This window comes from Solanum stenotomum, unplaced genomic scaffold, assembly GCF_019186545.1.
Source record: "Solanum stenotomum isolate F172 unplaced genomic scaffold, ASM1918654v1 scaffold28337, whole genome shotgun sequence".
Lineage (NCBI taxonomy): Eukaryota > Viridiplantae > Streptophyta > Magnoliopsida > Solanales > Solanaceae > Solanum > Solanum stenotomum.
In genome coordinates, this window is record NW_026029946.1 from 24,810 (window position 1) to 44,542 (window position 19,733).

General features: G+C 31.4%; 3 protein-coding genes and 1 pseudogene across 3 annotated transcripts; 2 read left to right on the forward strand and 2 right to left on the reverse strand.

Moving 5' to 3' along the window:
- Window positions 1-2,195, reverse strand: part of LOC125851652 (probable indole-3-pyruvate monooxygenase YUCCA10) — a 4,508-nt pseudogene extending 2,313 nt beyond the window's left edge.
- Window positions 2,196-5,254: 3,059 nt separating this feature from the next.
- Window positions 5,255-6,208, reverse strand: LOC125851642 (F-box/kelch-repeat protein At3g23880-like). Its single transcript, XM_049531411.1, has one exon. The coding sequence runs from the start codon at window positions 6,206-6,208 to the stop codon at window positions 5,255-5,257; it is 954 nt and encodes a 317-aa protein (XP_049387368.1).
- Window positions 6,209-9,487: 3,279 nt separating this feature from the next.
- On the forward strand, window positions 9,488-11,536 carry LOC125851643 (uncharacterized). Its single transcript, XM_049531412.1, has 5 exons — window positions 9,488-9,547; window positions 9,946-10,078; window positions 10,184-10,279; window positions 10,556-11,079; window positions 11,489-11,536. The coding sequence occupies exons 1-5, from the start codon at window positions 9,488-9,490 to the stop codon at window positions 11,534-11,536; spliced, it is 861 nt and encodes a 286-aa protein (XP_049387369.1).
- A 1,557-nt stretch (window positions 11,537-13,093) lies between these two features.
- LOC125851644 (F-box/kelch-repeat protein At3g23880-like) lies at window positions 13,094-13,726 on the forward strand. Its single transcript, XM_049531413.1, has one exon. It carries the CDS (start codon window positions 13,094-13,096, stop codon window positions 13,724-13,726), a length of 633 nt encoding a protein of 210 aa, XP_049387370.1.
- Window positions 13,727-19,733: the final 6,007 nt, after the last annotated feature.

Below are 19,733 nucleotides of genomic sequence, written 5' to 3' on the forward strand. Positions count from 1 at the left end.
TCTCCAAGTTTAATCTTGTCAATGGCACCAACATCAATTACTGGGGATCTACCTTTTGATATTTTAATAGAATATGGGCTTTCTTCTGGTTGTGGTATTCCTAATTCTGCTAAATTTCCAAACTTAAAATTCACGTACTTTGCAATTACAGCATCAACCAAAGATATTGGTAAATATTTTAGCAACAACATTGCAGTATACACCATCTCCCTTGTTAGAACATGAATCTGCAAAAACATTAGGACAAAATATATTAAAACTTATAGAATGAACAACCATATTTACCAAAAATATAATTGATTGTGCATGTGAAAAACTTGCATCATCTAAATATAGAAAAGTTATAGAACTTTGGGAGAACATAATGAACTATAATGTACATATTTACGAGTGTAAGTTTCATATTTTGACGATATATTAAAAAAGAAGCACAAAATCAGATCAATTATAACGTAATTGTATATAACTTGTCGTATTCAAAAACATAGATCAAAGTTGGTAACTGGAATTAGCAAGGGTTCTAAAATAAGAAATATATACGAGTAATGCACGAAAGATTAGATTAAAAGAGAAATCTAAGTTTCATATACAGTTAGTGCAAATAATTTTTTTGTACTATCATTTATCGAGTCATCTAACTGATATCTATAGACAAGTTTCTTCAAATTTATGAGATTCAAAATCTTAAAATGTAAAATATGTTATCTGTGCAACATGCGAAAATGACAATGTATAAGATTGTTAACGAGACAAACTTAGCAAAAATCAAGATTCTACTTACAGGAAATAGAAACCCTAGTTCTTTATCTTCGAATTTAGTTCCTCAAAGTAAAAAATTTATGAATTGTTTATACTTATACTAAACAACTTTTCACTCTCCAAATCCTACTCTTCTTTTTCTCGCGATATAAAATACCTGATGAGACTTGAATTTAAAATTTCTAATTTTGTGCGATTTAGAAATGGAATAATGAGATCTTTCTATGTTTTTAGGATATTTATATAACTATCCCAAATATTTGTATTTACAATAATCCAACACCATATTCCTTAATCACTTTCAAGTCAACCAATATTTCCACTTTAAAGAACAACTAATTTCATTAAATCAACTTTGAATTCAGAATCGAGGTTGCTTTTGCAATTTTGTATAGTGCTTGGAGGGTATGTTTGTGAAATTTAAAACAAATGATGAATAGGTGGAAATTATTGGAGGTGAAACTAATTCAAAAATTATTTTTAGATAAGAAATACCACAAGGGTATATATGACTGGGTGGTCAATAAAGTAGAATGAAAATCATGAGAAATCATGTTCATATTTGGGCCCTTTCACATAGGGTATGACCTGGGATTGATCAAGAAACCCACACCCAATCTCTTGATGAATCGAGTTACAACAATACAAATGCTAGTAAAAAGTAACAGGTACAATGTAAAATAGTTGATGTACAACTAAACTGATCGAACACCACAATTTAATTTTTTTTATAACAAACACAAACCTACTCACATGCAAACAAATAACGATAAAAGTAAAGATAAGGCATAAAGAGATAGAGAGACTTACTGGACTTCTAACAACAATTGATGTGTGACTTTCATAATTTGAAAGATTAAAAGATATTTCCATCCCAGAATTTCCTGCTCCAATGACCAATACCTTTTTATCCTTATATTTTTCACCAGATCATAATCACTTGAATGGATTATTTTGCCTTTGAAATTTTCTATTCCTACCATTTTTGGAATATAACCTTCGTTATTTTCTCCAGTAGCCAAAATCAAGAAATCACTAGCATACAATTCAATTTCTCCGCTAGTCAAATTTCTTGATTTGACATTCTATTTCTTTTGCCCATTGTTGTAAAAGGCCGATTCAACACAAGTTTGGAATTTTGGCTTGATGTTCAAATGCTCAACATACTCATCTAAGTATTGAATAAATTCTTTTTTCGGCATATACTTAGGTGATGAACTTGCATGTGGCATAAACGGCAATGAACAAAAGTCCTTTGATAGATGCAAATGAAGTCTATCATAAGTCTTTTTCTTCCACAAATAAGCACAACAATCTTGTTTTTCTAAAACAACATTGTTTATACCCACTTTGTTTAAACATGCTGAAACAACTATACCGGATGGTCCAGCTCCAACCACAACAATGTCAATTTCTTCCTTTGTGAAATCAGCCATTGCAAAATTTTCAGGAAATTAAAGAGAAGTTCTTTCTTTGAGAATGTTGAAAAGAAAATTGCAACAAGATTTCAAGAAAGGAATTTAAACAATGAGGTATCTATATATGGTCTTCAAACAAGGATAAAGATGATATTTATTATTTTTTTTCCTTTTTTAAAATTTAATAGAAAACAACAGTTACAAGTAAATGCAGAATTTTTATTTTTGAAACAAAATCTGAGTTTTTTCTCAATTCTTTGGTATGTATGAAAACATTTAATTGAAAGTTATCTTTATCTTAAGCTAAAAAGTGTCATATGTATTTTTCTATAAATGAATTTTACAGTTTTAAAAAGAGACAAATTACAAAAATTAAATTGAATTTGACTGAAATTTATTGACTGGCTAATTTCAAAGTATATTTTTTTTGTCCTTTTATCTGTGTCTTGGATTTTCAGATAAACACTCAACTAATTAAATTTTATTAGTTAATTTATATTAGCAAATTATTTTCTTTGTTAAAAAATTAGAATTAAGAAGAAAGATGATTTTCTGATATATTAAATAGGAAAAAAACTTAAATATGCCATCGAATTTTGAGAAAAAGGCTCATCTATGCCATTCATTTGAGCTATTTCTCAAATGAAAATGACATATATGAGCCAAACTTTTAACGGATGACACAGATGAGCATTTTCTCAAAGTTTGATGACATATTTGAGTCTTTTCCCTTTTTATTTTAAACCAATTTTTTAAGAAATAAAAAGGTACGTATTTTAACCAATTCATTGACGAACCTCGCTAATATTGGCAAATATATTTTCCATCAAGTATCTTGAGGATCAAGTCGAATATGAGAATCTCGGGCAAAAATATTTACATATTGAAACTTTTATTGTGGTTGCATCAACTTTCATGATATACAATACAAAGGGTGGTTCACTCAGATATTCAAAGGTTATTAACCCTGATATATAGCTGGGGTGAGAGACAAATCTATGTCGAAAACATAGTTTGTACAGGAGGGATTGATAAATTCTATTTGTTATTTGAAACATAGAACAACCAATTCATATGTAAAGTACACATTCTATAAAGGCAAATTATATTGTCAGGGGATCTTGTTAGTCATTTTCCTTTATGCTCTAATTTTTCTATTATTGAGCAGTGCTTCAAGAGGATGTTATGCCTCCAGAAAATATAAAACAAAAAAGAAGCGTGAAATCTTCTCTCAGGTCCTTCTTAGACTTTTGATTAATGTTTTCCACGGAAAAAAATTAGTTGGGGAAAAAAGAGGGAACTCTGCATAAGTATTGTATGATCAAGATTTTATATAATAAAAATCACTTTCCAATATTATAAGACAATTAATGAAAGTTATTTGAATGAAAAACTGTGAACAAAAGTTTTCCAATTTAGAGCATATCAAATGACACTGATTTTCTAACTATGTAGTTGCTCTAAAAAGATGAACATTGAATAACTCTTAAGTAACTGTTTCAAGCTGAAGTTGATTTGAAATAGGAGATACATTTTCTTTTTTGAACTAGAAATTGTGTTCAATTTGCTACTTATATTTATGATAGTCTTAGTCAAACCGTTTGTCTGTCACTCCGACAAATTACCATTGATTCATCTTTTTCATCATTGTGTTCTTAGATATCAGAGAACATTTATTGTTCAATACAGAATAAACGAATAAAACAAATGCTAGTAGTTCATTTGGTACTATTTTCCCCTTTTAAATGATCGTGTTCCCAATGTCTTATGGTTTCGACAAATTTCAGCTTCAAAATAGCATCCTTGATGTGGAACACGTACGTAACACACACAAAAACTTAATATAGTTTATTAATGCATTAGCAGTTGTTTGTTCCTCTTTGGAATTGATCTTAAGTTCATTCAACGATTTTAATATTATGTATGTTCATTCAAGGAAACAATAAAAAGGCTCTTAGAAAATATGGTTTTTTTTATTTTGGACATTTGGACGTTTAATATTGATTCAAGTTTAATTGTATAAATCTAAAACATATGGGTTAAATTCAGATTTCGTTCTTGAGATAAAATAGTTTCATCATAAAAATGACCCGTGCACATACTAAATCCAGTCATTGCATATATAACATATCAATAAATCGTTGCATGAACTGAAGATAAATGTTAAAGAGGAAAGGTTTGAGTAATAAATAGCTGCTAGAATGTATTAATAAGTGACAATCATTTTCTGAAAGCGCACAATATAGAGTAGCCCAATGCAAATGCGATAAATATAGTACTTTCTAATATTATGAGACAATTGGTTTAGGTAAAGAGAGTACGATACAAAAACAATGAACAATTTATTTTTATAAAACCAATCAAGAGCAAAAGTTTTCTCGTTTCAAAAATCAGATAGCATTGATTTTCTAACTATGTAGTTGCTCTAAAAAGATGAACATTGAATAGCTCTTAAATAACTATTCCGAGCCTTGTAATAGAAATATTCAGTTGACATAAATTTTATCTCGACCAAATTAAAAGGTACCGACAAAATGTGATATGCAATCAACGAGCATATGTAAATCTTGTTTTAACTCACAAGGAAATAACATTAGTACATTACAACGAATAGTAAAAACAGAGAAAGCCCATCCTTCTTCATTGCAACCCATGTAGTCAACAAGGAGTAGATTCGTTGTTCCAAACATCAGCATTCACTTCCTGAAAGTTTTGTAGAACATAACAGTTAACAAAACACTATTTTCTTTATTAAGAAACAAAATTTAGTAGTTGTTGAGAAAAATGTATAGAGAACTCTTACTAATTATTTATCACACCATTGCCGTCTTCATCTGAGCTTTTGCTGCGTATGATGTTGTTGCATTCCTGGTACGTTTCGCAAAAGGGCCAAACAAGGCTATCAATGTAGAGTTGTGCCTCTTGAAGGTGATCATAGTTGGACTTTCTTGGAAATCTCTTTGAGTCATCGTGTGGATTGTAAATCATGAAAAAAGATGTGTTCTTACACAAAAATTCACCTTCACTTGACATGCAAAAGGACGGACCAAATAAATAATACACCCCAACGCTAATGTTCAACATTTTGTCCAAGATTCCTTAACTCCGTACTCATTCATAACCCATACATCTACCTGATTCATGGTATATTGACAAATCATAGAAAGTTCATTTTCTAATACACCGAGGTACGGAATAGAATAAAACGGTCCTTCTCCGTAGCGTGGGTTCTCTATTTCCTTCCATCTCCCATCAACCAAGTCAACAACAAGGATGACCCAATCATAATAATTAATAGAAAGCTTATTAGTAATAGCCCAATGAAGCTTCCAATTCACAAGCATACCTGATTTATAAATTTGAATCGCACTTCGTATATCATCCAAATGTTTCCAAGAATTACTATTTAGACTATATATTTTGCCCACATTATAGCCTGAATTGTCATCATCCACAATTCTGGTGGTTACCATTACCTTATGATCATCATGAAGCTCATCGTATCCAAAACCATACATGTAAAATGAATCGGTTCCAGAACTAGGCAATTTCTTGAGTTTCCTAATTGACGGATTCCAGAGAAACACATCTTTTTCCTCAATGACAACACAAATCAACCCATTGACAGAACCCACAAACTTAATAGATTCATAGAATATTTTTGGAAGATAATCAACGTCAATTGTCTTAGTAACATAGTCATAAAATAAAGAATTAACGAAACAGTCCTTAAGATTTTTTTTAGGTGAATCAAACGTCAACATAAGCCTATGGCAGGTCTTGTCATTAGCAGATCTACGGAGATGGATCTTGACAAATTCAGGGCTACAAATTAAACCAAGCCAGAATTTTGAAACACACTTGAATTTTAAGAGGTGTTTCACCTGAAGCCTTAAGAGAATTTCAGTGATGAGCTCTCCTGGCAGAACACCAGATTCAAAATTTGAATCTTGAACTGAAGAAGATGGAAGTGGAGTACGGGTGGTGTGTTTTCTCCTCTTTTGGTGTAGATTGGAGGCTTCAAATTCCATTTGAGAAGACAACAAGGTTTTTGATGTTTTTCTCTGTGCTCTGAAAATATTTGCTTATTGTACCATCTTCAAAAGATATTTTATATAATTCTTTCCCAAAAAATGGTCATTTTGTTTTTGGTAATAGATTTAAACTTGTTCATTAAGTATCACTTGATTAATTTTTTTTCCTTTTAAATTTGCCAAAAATGAGTCTGCATTTATATTGTTGCTTGTAATTTTGCTCAAAAGAATCTCTTAAATTTCTCATTCCAAAAAATCAGTCAAAAAAAATCTTTATTGTACTATTTCCAAAAGATATTTTATATAATTCTTTTCCCAAAAAATGGTCATTTTTTGGGTAATAGATTTAAAAATTTTCATTAAGTATAACTTGATCATTTATTTTCCTTTTAAATTCGCCAAATATGAGTGTGCATTTAAGTTGTCGCTTGAACTTCACACTCAAAAGAATCTCATAAATTTCATATTCCTAAATATCAGTAAAAAAAAATCTAGTGTTGGATTAAGATGATTCACGATTATTGAATTTTGTAATTGTTTAAATATTAAGATCACAGATAAAAAATATTTCACTAGAATTACATTTAGAATCTTCGAGTATGAGAATAAAAAGATTAGAAATTGAGAACTTATTGTATGCAAATAGTTATAATCACAATTAATAATTGGGCGCGGTAAATTAAATTTATCGTGAACATTAAAAATAAAGAAGCCTATTTCTCACTTATTAGTTGTAATAACATGAACAATATTATGGTATATTCAACGCAATTAAATGTCTTCACAATATACTATCTATGTCTATCTATGTTATATTAAAAGGACGAAGATGAAGAGTCTTAGCGAAAGTGGTTTTTTTTTTTTTGCGAAAGTAGTTTGCTTTTTACTCTTTAAAATTTTATTTCACACTAGACAAAATTTTATTTCACACTAACAAAGTATGTATGCATTTTCATCATTTGTTGGTTCATAAATTATATTATCTATTTCATCACCCAATCAAACAACATTTTTCTCATTAGCGCTTAATCTTGATCATTAGCGCCTCCATATCTTGTTCATTAGCACCTCGATCATGTCATTAGCACCTACACCTTGTTCATTAACTCCCAAATCTTGATCAACATTGTTCATTTGCGCCTCCAACTTGTTCCTTGTAATGTTGAAGCAACGTTACATCATTCCAGTAAATTGGCATATATCCTTGCAACACTACACTCATTTAATCAACACCTTACAAGTCATACAAGTCTCAATTTACAAATTCGTAAATTAGTACCTTACAATTTCATAAAAAATTAATCGTCCTACTTTATATTGTTTGTTCTGTCTGAGGGCTGTAATCTGGAGAAATCACAGACTCTGTATTTAAAAAAAACAGAACAAAAATTGTCTTGTTCATAAAAGAATCAAATATTATTTTCTTACAATTTTCATCCCCAGCAGCACTACACATAAGCATCGACTAGGATACGGTCACCTACAACTTGATGATATATTTAGTCATGTGGTGCATGAACATTAAACCTACATACGTAAAATCACAAGAAATCATCTGTAAAACTCAATTTCTAAACGTATATGAACTTACGCGTCAATAAAAAGAGGGATAAGGCATAAGTACCCCCTAGACTATGACCGAAATCCAGAGACACACCTAAACTTACTAAGGTCCTATTACCCCCTGAACTCATTTTTTTCGTGTTTTTGTGCACGTTTTGTGTTGATGTAGCACCTTCAACCACCCAAGTTGGTTGTGTTTGTACACACTCGTCCGCTACGTGTGTAAATATTTTTTTAATAAAAAGTTAATTTTTTAAAAAAAATCAAATTTTTATTTTTTTAAAAAAAGAATATCCTTATTTTCTTTAGCTTGTATTTAAATTAAGTTAATACACATTCATTGTTTTTTCTCTTTTATTTTTCTATTGATTTTATTTTCTTTGTCTTTCGTTTTAATTTGATTTTAAATGTCTTATATTTAAAATAAGTTATTTTTGAACGGATATCAAAATAAGTGAAGAAAATCAAATAAAACATAAAAAAATTAAAACGTTAAAATTAAAGGACACTTTTAAATTTTTATTTTTTTTTAAAATACGCATAATTTTTTTAAAATAATTAAAAGTGAAAAGATAATAAATTAATTAAAAAAAAAATTAAAGTGAAAAGAAACTAAAATAAATATTTTACAAAAAAAATAAAAAATAAAAAATATGTACTAACTAATATCAATAAAAATATGTACTAACTAATTATAAAGTTACCAAATCAAAAAATGACATGTGTCTAATTGTACACAGTGCACTCATCACTTTCCTTCAAGAGAGTGTGCACACTCTCTATGCCATGTCAGCGTTTGTGGTGTATTTATTCCATATTAAATTAATTTAGGGGGTAATAGGACCCTAATTAAGTTTAGGTGTGTCTCTGAGATTTCAGTCATATTCTAGGGATACTTGTGTCTTATCCAATAAAAAGACCTTCCTGAATGTTTGGCTCATGCAAGATGTACAAGACATAAAAATTAAGTATACAGATTTCGGAATATAACTAGTTTTCTAAAAAAAATAAACAGAGGGTGAGAATCCATACAAGGCTAATATAATCCTCGACGAATGCAACTCGAGTTTTGTAGACACAACAACGGATGCAATAGTGAACAGGGAGGTCACTGTATTCAGTTTAAAAGGATTTTTCATTGTACCAACTTTGTTGATTGAATCAAGAAGCTGTTGTTCGGTTTGAAATAGGCCGATGTGAATGAAAAATGATGTGACTTTTTTGAAAGATCGTGATTTTTTGGATGAGTTGTCACTGTTTGGACTTTATCCAAGGTAATGACCGTTTGGATGATTTATCGAAGGATTGTGATTTTACCACATTACCCCTAGTAACTATAGTAAGTATGTTCTTTAATTATCATTTTTATTTTAGTTTATTGAATTTAGAAAAGAAGAAGAAGAAGAAGGTGTAGTCTATTAGAGAAAAGAAAACAAAGTAACTAGTAAATAAATAGAATATATTAAAATATAAATTACAGAGAAATAAATAAATGAATATTAGGGTTTTTCAATATTGTAAGGAACTCTCAAAATAAATATTAAAAAAAAAACTTTTGTTACTTTTTCAAGTAACTCTTCTCAATAAATATTTGTAACCCACAATATCAAATAAGCAGTCGCCTCTCTCATGCAAAAATGATACTAAAAAAAAATTTGCAAACTCAAATTCCCAAAATATTCTCAATTTGTATCAAATTCAATGAAAGAATCAATGTTGACGATTCCTATTCTGCCAGCAGAACTCGTCATTAAAATCCTCTTAAGGCTTTCGGTGAAATTTCTCTTGAATAATACTTTATAGGGTGTATAACTAATCCATTGATTAGATATTCATAGGCTCAAATTCCTATCAAACATAGTACTAAGTAATATTATAATACCATACATAATACATGAACTATTTTAGAATTATCAATATCTACATGGATTTTAAAATTTGATGGGCTTATTCTGACCGAACTAAAAACCCAAAGAGTATTCTATTGATAACAGGTACTAGGTTATAAAGAGAGACTTTTATAATACCAAAGTCGTCGCAGTCATATATTCTCCCCATGCAAAAGTGAAACTCTAAAAATATAATATTGCAACCCAAATGGAATCTGAACCCTCCCTTCAACGCACCAAACTCACAAAACATTCTCAATTTTCCATCAACTTCAATGCAAGACTCGAGTTCGACCTGAAATCTTCTTAAGGCTTCCGGTGAAATCGCTCTTGCAATACAGGTCGGTTTCAAAATATTGGCTTGATTTAATATCTAGCCCTAGATTTATCAAGTCTCATCTCAGTTTATCGACTAGTAACAAGGAAAACACTCACCATAAGTGGCTTATAGTGATGTTTAATAAGAACCCGTACATTCGTATTTGTTCTCTTAGATCTTTATTTAATGATTCTGTTACAGAAACATCTTACTTGACTATTCCCATGAAGGAACCTTATGAATCTAATCGTATTTTGAGTTCTGTGAATGGATTGATTTGTCTAACTTATCGTGCTGGTGAGAAAGAAAGACTTAATTCTATGGAATCCATCGATTAGAAAGTGCAGGAAATTGCCTAGTTTTGAATCTGAACTAATAAATGTTAACTGTTATTATCGTGGTGGTTTTATATATGATGAGTTTTATGATGACTATAAGGTAGTAGTCATTCTCTTTGAACATAACAGATCAAATCGAGTTGAGGTCAAAATATATAGTCTAAGGAGTAATTCTTGGAGAAGTGCTGATCATAGTTGTCCTCCAAGTGGTTATTTTTTAAATGATTGTGGCAAGTTTGTGAATGGGAAACTTCATTGGACTCCTCTTACTTCTGGTCATATAATACCAAGGAAATCAGTCGGAACATCGTTTCTTTTGATTTGACTGATGAGAAATGGGGAAAGGCAGAGAAGCCCACCTTCGGGGAAGGAGATATTGCTTCACGGCTAGAAGTGTTGGGTAGTAATCTTTCTGTCTTTTGTTATAACAAGCGAAGGTATGTATCTGTTTGGGTTATGAAAGAGTACGGGGTTAAAGAATCTTGGAAAAAGATGATTACCATCAATTATTTTGATACGCCATATGTGCATGAACAACCCTATTTCATGTCAAATAAAGGTGAAGTTTTGGTTGGGTTTTCACGAAGTTTCAAGATCTACAATCCAAAAGATAACTCGTTCAGTCCAAAAATTATTAACTATGATCAAGAAGCTGCAGAAATCTACATTGAAAGCCTAGTTTCTCCGTTTCCATCGGAGGACCGGACTAGTGATGCAACAAAAATAGAGGCGAAGAAAAGCTCTGATAAAGACAATCAAGTAACAAATAACTAGTAAGAGTTTCACTATGTCCCTTTTCCTCAAAGTGATTTAATTATATTTGTTATTTCAACTACAGAAACTCCCGTGTTTTAATATAGCGGTAAGAGTTCGTCTTGTGATGTGTTGATGGTTAGGCACAGGTCAAATATATGTTTAAACCCGCCTGATGACAAATCTTTGGTATTATACACTTGAGTTTCAAACAATGTGCAATATGCCCTCGAATTAATCGTTTTACACTAATAGTAGATGGATTTTAGGATTTACATCTGCTACTTCAATTACAAATGTTTTCCAAGCTGAATTACTTGCTCTCTTACTTGGATTGACTATAGCTTTTCCGCATAATTTGTAGCCCCTGGAAGTTAATATTGATGCACAACTCTTCAATTTTAGATGATTGCAGGTGCTTCCTCTGGAGGCTGAGTATTCCAAAGGCGATCCATATCGCTGATAGCTTAGCAGCACTGAATGAAGCTCCTCTCTAAGGCTTTTTTGGGGATAGTCCTGCATCCTTGGAAGATATTTTGAGCGTTGACAGAAATTGAGTTATGTTTGTTAGGAGGGTTAATGCTCTGACATTCTGCCCATATTCGCAGAATTGGAAGCGCAGCCACGAATGGGTAACTCATTACCCATTTTTGGCAGCATAATATGTTGGACGTGGATTAGTACGATTATGCTACTACTGCTCATATATATATTCTGTTCTATATTTCGAATGTTAAATGTTAAAATATTTAGGTGCAATGGATGTGTTTCACCGAGGGAAAGATGAAAAACATTGTTTAATGCCATTTTAATTGTCACTCTATAATCATAATGCTATCTTTTGTGATATTCTGAAAATTTGACGTAAGTGATGGCTTGTGTGCATCCACCATGGGACCAAGTCGGTGACTGAGAACTACTAAGAACAATACACGATATTTATGTGGAAACATCCTTGCTTAAGGGAGTAAATTGTAATCCTTAACTATCAACTACTGTACTGAACAGTGAAACGGAAAAAAAAAAGAGAGTAGCTGATACACTTTGTATGAAGAAGAAACTCACTTAGAGGCTCAAAATGCGAAATCCAAAATAATCATACTGATTAATCTGAAATCGAACTTTAATAAAATCAATCCAATCCGAACGAATCCAAAATTTAAACAGAAGTTCTCAAATCTAATCTGAATATGAACAATGTGTATATTTAAGGGACCATTTTCATAATTTTATCTAGAGCTGTCAATATCCACACGAACTTTGAAATTTGATGGGCCAGCGGGCTTATTTGGGCCAAATTAACTACTAGGTTTTCTAATATAAAAGTTAAGACTTTTATAATACCACAGTTGCAGTCATATTCTTCTCATGAAAAAGTGGAACTTCTAAAAAAGTTCACATTCCACGCACCAAACTCACAAATTATTCTCAGTTTTCATCAACTTCAATGCAAGACTCGAATTCGACATTCGCTAACCTTCCATCAGAACTCATCACTGAAATCTTCTTAAGGCTTCCTGTGAAATCTCTCTTGCAATACAAGTCGGTTTCAAAATACTGGTTTGATTTAATATCTAGCCCTAAATTTATCAAATCTCATTTCAGTTTATCGAATACTAACAAGGAAAACATCCATCATAGGCTTATGGTGAGAATTTTTGGGCCCCGGAACAATCATCTTATGGATTGTTCTTTTAGATCTTTACTCTATGATTTTGTTATAGAGACATCTAACTTGAATATTCCCATTAAAGAACCTTATGAATTCTATCATATTTTGGGTTCGGTGAATGGATTGATTTTTTTGACTTATCTTGTCAACGACATTAAAAGAGACTTGTTTCTATGGAATCCATCGATTAGAAAGTACATGAAATTGCCTAGTTATGAAACTGGAGTAATAGATGTTATCCATTATCAGTATGGTTTTATATATGACGAGTTACATGATGATTATAAGGTACTAGTAATTCTCTTTAATGTCGGTTTAATTCTAGTTGAGGTCAAAATATATAGTCTAATGAGTAATTCTTGGACAAGTGTTGATAATAGTTGTCCTCCAAGTGGGTTATCTTCCAATATTTGTGGTAAGTTTGTGAACGGGAAATTTCATTGGGCTACTACTCCTTTTGGTTTTGAATATAACCCCATGAATTGCGATCAGAACATCATTTCTTTTGATTTGGCTGATGAGAAATGGGGAAAGGTAGAGAATCCCTCCTACGGGGAAGGAGATATGGTTCCACGGCTACAAATGTTGGGTAGTAATCTTTCTATCTTTTGTTATAACAAGGAAAAGTATGTATCTATTTGGGTTATGAAAGAATACGGGGTTAAAGAATCTTGGACAAAGATGTTTGTCATCAATTGTGTTGATAATCCATATGTGTGTAATCTACCCTATTTCATGTCAAATAAAGGTGAAATTTTGGTTGCGTTTGCACGAAGATTCAAGATATACAATTCAAAGGATGTCTCGTTCAGTCCAAAAGTTATTAACTTTGATCATATCCTAGAGAATGTGGAAATCTATGTTGAGAATGTGGAAATCTATGTTGAAAGCCTAGTTTCTCCTTTTCCATCGGAGGAGGGCCGGACTAGTGATGCAACAAAAATACAGGCGAAAAAAGCTCAGATCAAGACGATCAAATAACAAATAGTAACTAGAAAGAGTTTCACTATGTCCATTTTCCTCGAGGTGATTTACTTATATTTGTTATTTCAACTACAAGCATTGCATATGTAAACGACTTTTTTAGATCATATTACTTTGGATTTTGTTAGTCATTTTCCCTTATATGTACTGGATTCATAAGCCATTGTTATATGCAAAATGTTTACAAAATCGTGAATCTAACCTCATTAGCTCATATGAGAAATAGGTTAAACAGAGATGGCTGCCCAACAGCAGGGATTTTGTTTAAACAGAGGGGAAGATGTAACATTGCAGAGTACCGGGATGATTTGAACTCAATACTTTTGATGTCGAGCATGAATTTATGTGTAAAAATCTTCTGTGTAATATTAGCAGAAATGTTGGCACAGGCACAAATGGATGGGCAGCATAATATGTTGGACGTGGATCAGTACGTGCACTGCTCATTTATATTATGTTTTACATTTCGAATATTAAATCTTTAGGTGCAACGGTTTTGTTTCACTGAGGGAGAGATGAAAACCGTTGTTTAATGCATTTCAAGTGTTGATCTATTTGTCATGATATCAACTATTGATTGTAATATTCTGAAAAAGTGACTGTAGCCGAGAAATGGAAACACGAAAAGGTAGCTAATCTTGGATGGCAGGTCAAGATTAGCCTCGTGAAAACCTTAGCAATGTCAATAGTTTGACACTCAGCCATTGATTGATATTTGTGGTTTTACTGTTGATTTGCATATAACTATTGCCTATACAATTGTGGAAGCAAGGGAAGGAAGCCAAAGGAGTGCGCGCGCTATGTTGCGTATCAGATCCTCACTCTGATAAGCAACCTTGGACAATTTTTAAGTCCGAGCAACATAGAGGTGTGTTCGGGAAATTCTTGTGAGTTTATCTGTTTGAGCAAGAAAGGGTCATGGTTTCTATGTAAAACAAAATTAAAACTTAGTAAAACTTGAGCAAGTTGAGTTATGATTCCCTTTTAGTTCATTTCAGCCTAATCCATTTTGGCCTAAGTAACTCTTTGAGCGGCTCATTTTGACCTGCCTAATTTAGCTCAACCCGTTCAATTTGACACCCCTATTCACATGTGATGTGATTCTGGGAAGTGATATGTTGCTTCTTCAGTATCAAAATGCCTCATTGTATGATACTGATTTCTCCACCTAATTCAAATAGCAAAAACACAGACCAAAAAATACCCATCAGAATATATAAAAAAAAATAAAAAAGAAGCTTCAGATACATTATTAATTTGTATCTGAAGTGAATTCAAATCCGACCAAATGAATTCATTACAGAAAAGACCCCTAACAACATAAGCATCCTATAGCCAGCCGCTTCTTTCCTAAACAATCTCTAATAAAATCTACAAAGAATAGTTTTGGCATGAAATTAAAATTATATTATCCTGAATTTGCTGACATAGAATAAGTGGAATCTCATGCAAGCAAGGAATCAAACATAGGTACTTTGAATTACAAAGCAAATCAATTACTCACGAATGTATATTTTTCGAGTTTCTCTCAATTTCAATCTTTGAATCCGGTTATTTAGTGCACACATTGTATATGAAATGCCTATGTTAGCACGAGGTTGTGGCCACCCGTTGTTGACTTTTTTTGCTATACTATCTAAAAGTAATCGTGAAAACAATTTATTGAAACTTAACATGTTGGGCCCGTGCTCAAGCACGGGACATCTCCCATCTAATATATTTATGTAAAAACTATTCAAAGCACATAGTATAATAAACAAATTAGTTTCTATCCCAACTCTTTCATAAATTATAAAATTCCCTTTATTTTATTGTTTTGCGGATACTTTAATATGCTGGCGGATACTTAATTTAGAAGCTGTAATTATCAGTTCAATGAGTTAAAAAAGGGATTTTATCAGTTTAGTGTGTTAAATAAGGGATTTAAAACAAAAATAAAAATTGACTGCCACAATTCATGCATACGTTTCTTTCATCTACAAATCAGTCATTCATAAAACGATTACTGAACTAAAATTTCAAATTTCAAATTTTGAAATTCGCTCTTCCTATTTTGCGAAAAGCTCTGGAAGGCTAATTCAAAAAAAATTGCAACGCATTTTTTGGTGAAGATTTGTAATGAATATTTCGATCTTGTTAAGGCATTCAGGAATATGGGAAAGTGATGTTAGATTTAAGCGATACAGAAGTGATGGCATAGTGGTTGGGGAAAATATTTTGTTCGTTAATCTTAATTCAGCAATTGCAACAGAATTGAATGTTGATGAATCAAAAAAAAATATGGAGATCAGATACGTCGTAGAAGGTAATTCATCTTCATTGTGTATTCGGAATGATATGGGGGTGAAATTGTACATAGAAGTGAAGAAACATAAGGTAGGATTCGGTATGTATCCACTATGCATTGATACATCGGATTAAAGTGATGAAGAGATACAAAATTTTGATGCAACAACAAGTGCAATTGTGTGTGTTGAAGGTGGAAAAAGGGACGCAAAGGCTCTAAGCATTATTGAAACGAAAATTTGTGATTCCTATTTCATGATGCAATAAATGAAAAATGTTATGTTTTGAATTCTGATTTCTAATAAAGTTAGTTTGGTATACATTGTTGTGTGTTTGATACTTAATTGTTTGTAAATTTTGTATGGGATAGAATAATAGTATCAATAGATGTGATGTTTGTTGACACCCAATTTTGACTTTCCACAATATAAATTAATCATTTCGAGCTTCTCCAATTTCAAACTATTTAAAATTATTAGTTTTATAAAATTTCTAAAAAATAAAGTAATAATGAAAATAAATAATAATAAGAATAATATAGTTTGCGAGATTTTTAAATAGTTTTGTCACTTTTCATAAATTTTAGATGGTGTATATGTTTTACATAATTATGTATATGATTAGTATATTTTATGATTATTCGAAAATCGTCAAAAAATAATAATTATATTTTAAATATTAGGGATGGTTATAGTTTTGAGTTAATGAGTTTTATGAAATTCTAAATACTTTCAAGCTATGTTTAAAGTAATTTTATCATTTTTTTTATAAATATGTATATTTTGCAATCACGTTATTTTATAAATATTTGAAAATCATCACAAAAGATTTTACATTTTAGTTAAATATTTTATTAATTTACTTCAAGTTATAGTTATAATTTTGAGTTAATTAGTTTTGTAATTGAATTAATTAGTTTATAATTAAGTTAATTATTATTATTATTTTTATTTTTATTTTTTTTATTTCGTTAAAATTAAGAAGCTCATTAATTAATTTGTATTAACTCGTCTTGTTTAAATTTTAGCCGAATTCACCAATTAAATTCTATTCGGCAATAATTGAAATCCATTATTTAATGACAATTTTTAGTCAATTGCTTATCCCATCTTTTAAGAATAATTTTGGGCCATTTCCTAAAGGCCCAATTCCAATTTTCTGGACAAGAAATATTCCAGCCCACAAGTCCAATTCAAAATACACATACAACCTATCCAAACAATAATTCCCAGCGATCCAAACACGACCCAGCCCACTCTTTTCTCTCCAACCCGGCCCAATTCTATTCTAAAGAGACCCAGCAACATTATTCCAGAATGTTAACATCACAGCAGCAGCTCACGACAACAAGCAGTGACCAGACGACCCTATAATACCCCACCGCCCCAACTTCGTCTTCTTCGCTACAAATCAGCGATTCCAACAGTACCCCGACCCCACTGCCCATACTCGCTTTCTTCTTCCAAACGCAAATCCAGAAATCTAGCGAGAAATCACGCCATCGATCACATCGTCATCTCTTCTCCCCTTTTCTAAGGGATTTTCAAATCCCTCGCACTATTGTGGCAGAGGAATTCGAATTTCAAAAATTCAAAATTATACCCGTTTCCCCTTAATTTTCATCTATATATTCATCTCTTTCGATCACCACCGAAAGGGGGAAAAAAAAAAGAAAAATATTAAGAGTTGGCTAAGTGTTGGGAGGAAGAAATATACCTAAACCAAAAATCTTTAAAGTCGATCGGATCAGTCTTGCTCGTTTTTGTCTTGTTCATTCGAGTTTTTTCAGAGTCGTGTTTCGGTGGAAGAATCGCTGCCTTCCTTTGCTCGTCGTCTCAATCGCTGCTCCAAGAAAGGTGACTTCGCCTCCTCTAACATTCTATTTTTTTTTATGGTGTGTTGTGTTCGATACTTGATATGGAGTTTGTTATTAAGAATGTTTGGTTCCCCTGGTTTTAGGCTTTTGCTTTAGTACTGATTTCCTGTGCATTTTTTTTTTAGCAGTAGGCATGATTCAGGCATCAACGAAGTCACTTTAGTATTATATGTTAGTTGTTATATTCATTAGCTTAAATTTTGTATCTATGAAGCAAGCTAATTTGCCACTCGGTGTTGCTCGTATGTTTTAGCACTGATTTTCCTTACTTTGTTCTCATTAGTAAACCTTTTATCTTGATAGTCTTGTTGTTCAAGCTCATAAAAATAATTAGGAGGTCATGGGATTTTACTTCAACAATTACTAAAGTAGTATCATTATTGTTGTTATTTCTGCATATGTTTCCCAGTGAGCTTAGGAATATGTTTTGCTTCTCTTGATTGCTTTTCTTTTCTTCACTTGTCCAACTTAAGTGAACTTGTTTTCTTCTCTGTTTTGAACATGTCCAGTTGCAGCTTTATGTTATTCATAATTTGTTATCTTTTCTCTTTATTTTACACTAGTTAAGTCCTTATACTGCTACTAATTCGAATTTAAGATAGATTATGTAGCCACCCTTTTGTATACGTGTCCGTCTTTTAATATATTTACTTGCAATTTGAGCTTGCTGTTGCCTACAATATTATTAAAAAGAGTACTAATTAAAATTACTATGTCCATTTGCTCCATTATCTTGTGAAATCTCATCTTCTCCATACTAATTCTTATCATATATTGTGCATGAATGAACCTCCTCGCATGAGTCCATTGGGACTCCGTCTCCTATTGCATTTCTCCTAAGTTGGGCCAAGCCCAAAATCCTCTTGAGTCTGTCTCGTTATGAAAGCTGAAGTGCGGGGCTGGAGACTAATGTATAGCTGCCCGGAAGTCCAAAAAACAGGCTGTATACACGTTATTTACAGAGGAATATGCAAAATATACAATGCTATACAGGTCAAAAACGCGGGAACACAGGTCTGGAGCAAAATACATGTATTCGGAAGCAAGAGATGCATAAAAAGGGCTGATATACATGCCGATATACACTGATATACATCAGCTGTATACCAAAAAGGGGATTGGGTTAAAACCCAAAAAATTCAGCAAATTTGGCCCAAAAGGAGGCCCAAATTCAACTTCTCTCTTACTCTTTAATTATTTAATTGCGATTATTTATTGTTTGTTATTTAACTCTAACTTTATAATTTTTAATTAACTTAATTAGATTCCCCAAAAGATGAGTTGTTTTCTTTGTGTTGGTTAACTTTTAATTATTATCTTTTTAAATCTTTTTGTTTATCTTTATCTATTTTATTAAGTAAATATGTTGGCCAAATCATACAGTTTTAAGTTAAATCTTTTGTTCTAAAGAATAAAAATAGAAATATAAAACAACAACATATTCTTTAATGTCTCCCACTCAATCATTTTTTACTCGTTTAAAATTGGTTTAAAGGGTCAAAGTATTTATTCCTCAAGTAAACTAAAAAAATAATAATAATAATAATATATATATATATAAATGTAAATATATATATTCTTTACTTGGTCATTTTCTCAAAAAAGGATTAGTCAAAACTTTGCTTTCATTCTTCAATTAATTAAAAAATGATTTTCATGCTTAATTTTATTGGCTTAAATTACTTATTTCCAAAATGAATTAAAGAAATTCTAAGTAATCTAGTTTTATTAATATTCTATCATTTGTATTTCGACTCAAATGTTTTATTTTGGATATTTTTTCTCTAAAAAAAAAAAAAAATGAAATAAAGGTGTGTCATTTATTTAACTATTTTTCTCAAA

Coding starts and splice junctions, on each gene's coding strand:
- LOC125851643 (XM_049531412.1), top strand. CDS start 9,488: ATGTTGACGATTCCTATTCTGCCAGCAGAACTCGTCATTAAAATCCTC. Junction 9,548..9,945: donor AAATCCTCTTAAGGCTTTCG/GTGAAATTTCTC, acceptor CTTCAATGCAAG/ACTCGAGTTCGACCTGAAAT. Junction 10,280..10,555: donor TTGTCTAACTTATCGTGCTG/GTGAGAAAGAAA, acceptor GATTGTGGCAAG/TTTGTGAATGGGAAACTTCA.
- LOC125851644 (XM_049531413.1), top strand. CDS start 13,094: ATGAGTAATTCTTGGACAAGTGTTGATAATAGTTGTCCTCCAAGTGGG.
- LOC125851642 (XM_049531411.1), bottom strand. CDS start 6,208: ATGGAATTTGAAGCCTCCAATCTACACCAAAAGAGGAGAAAACACACC.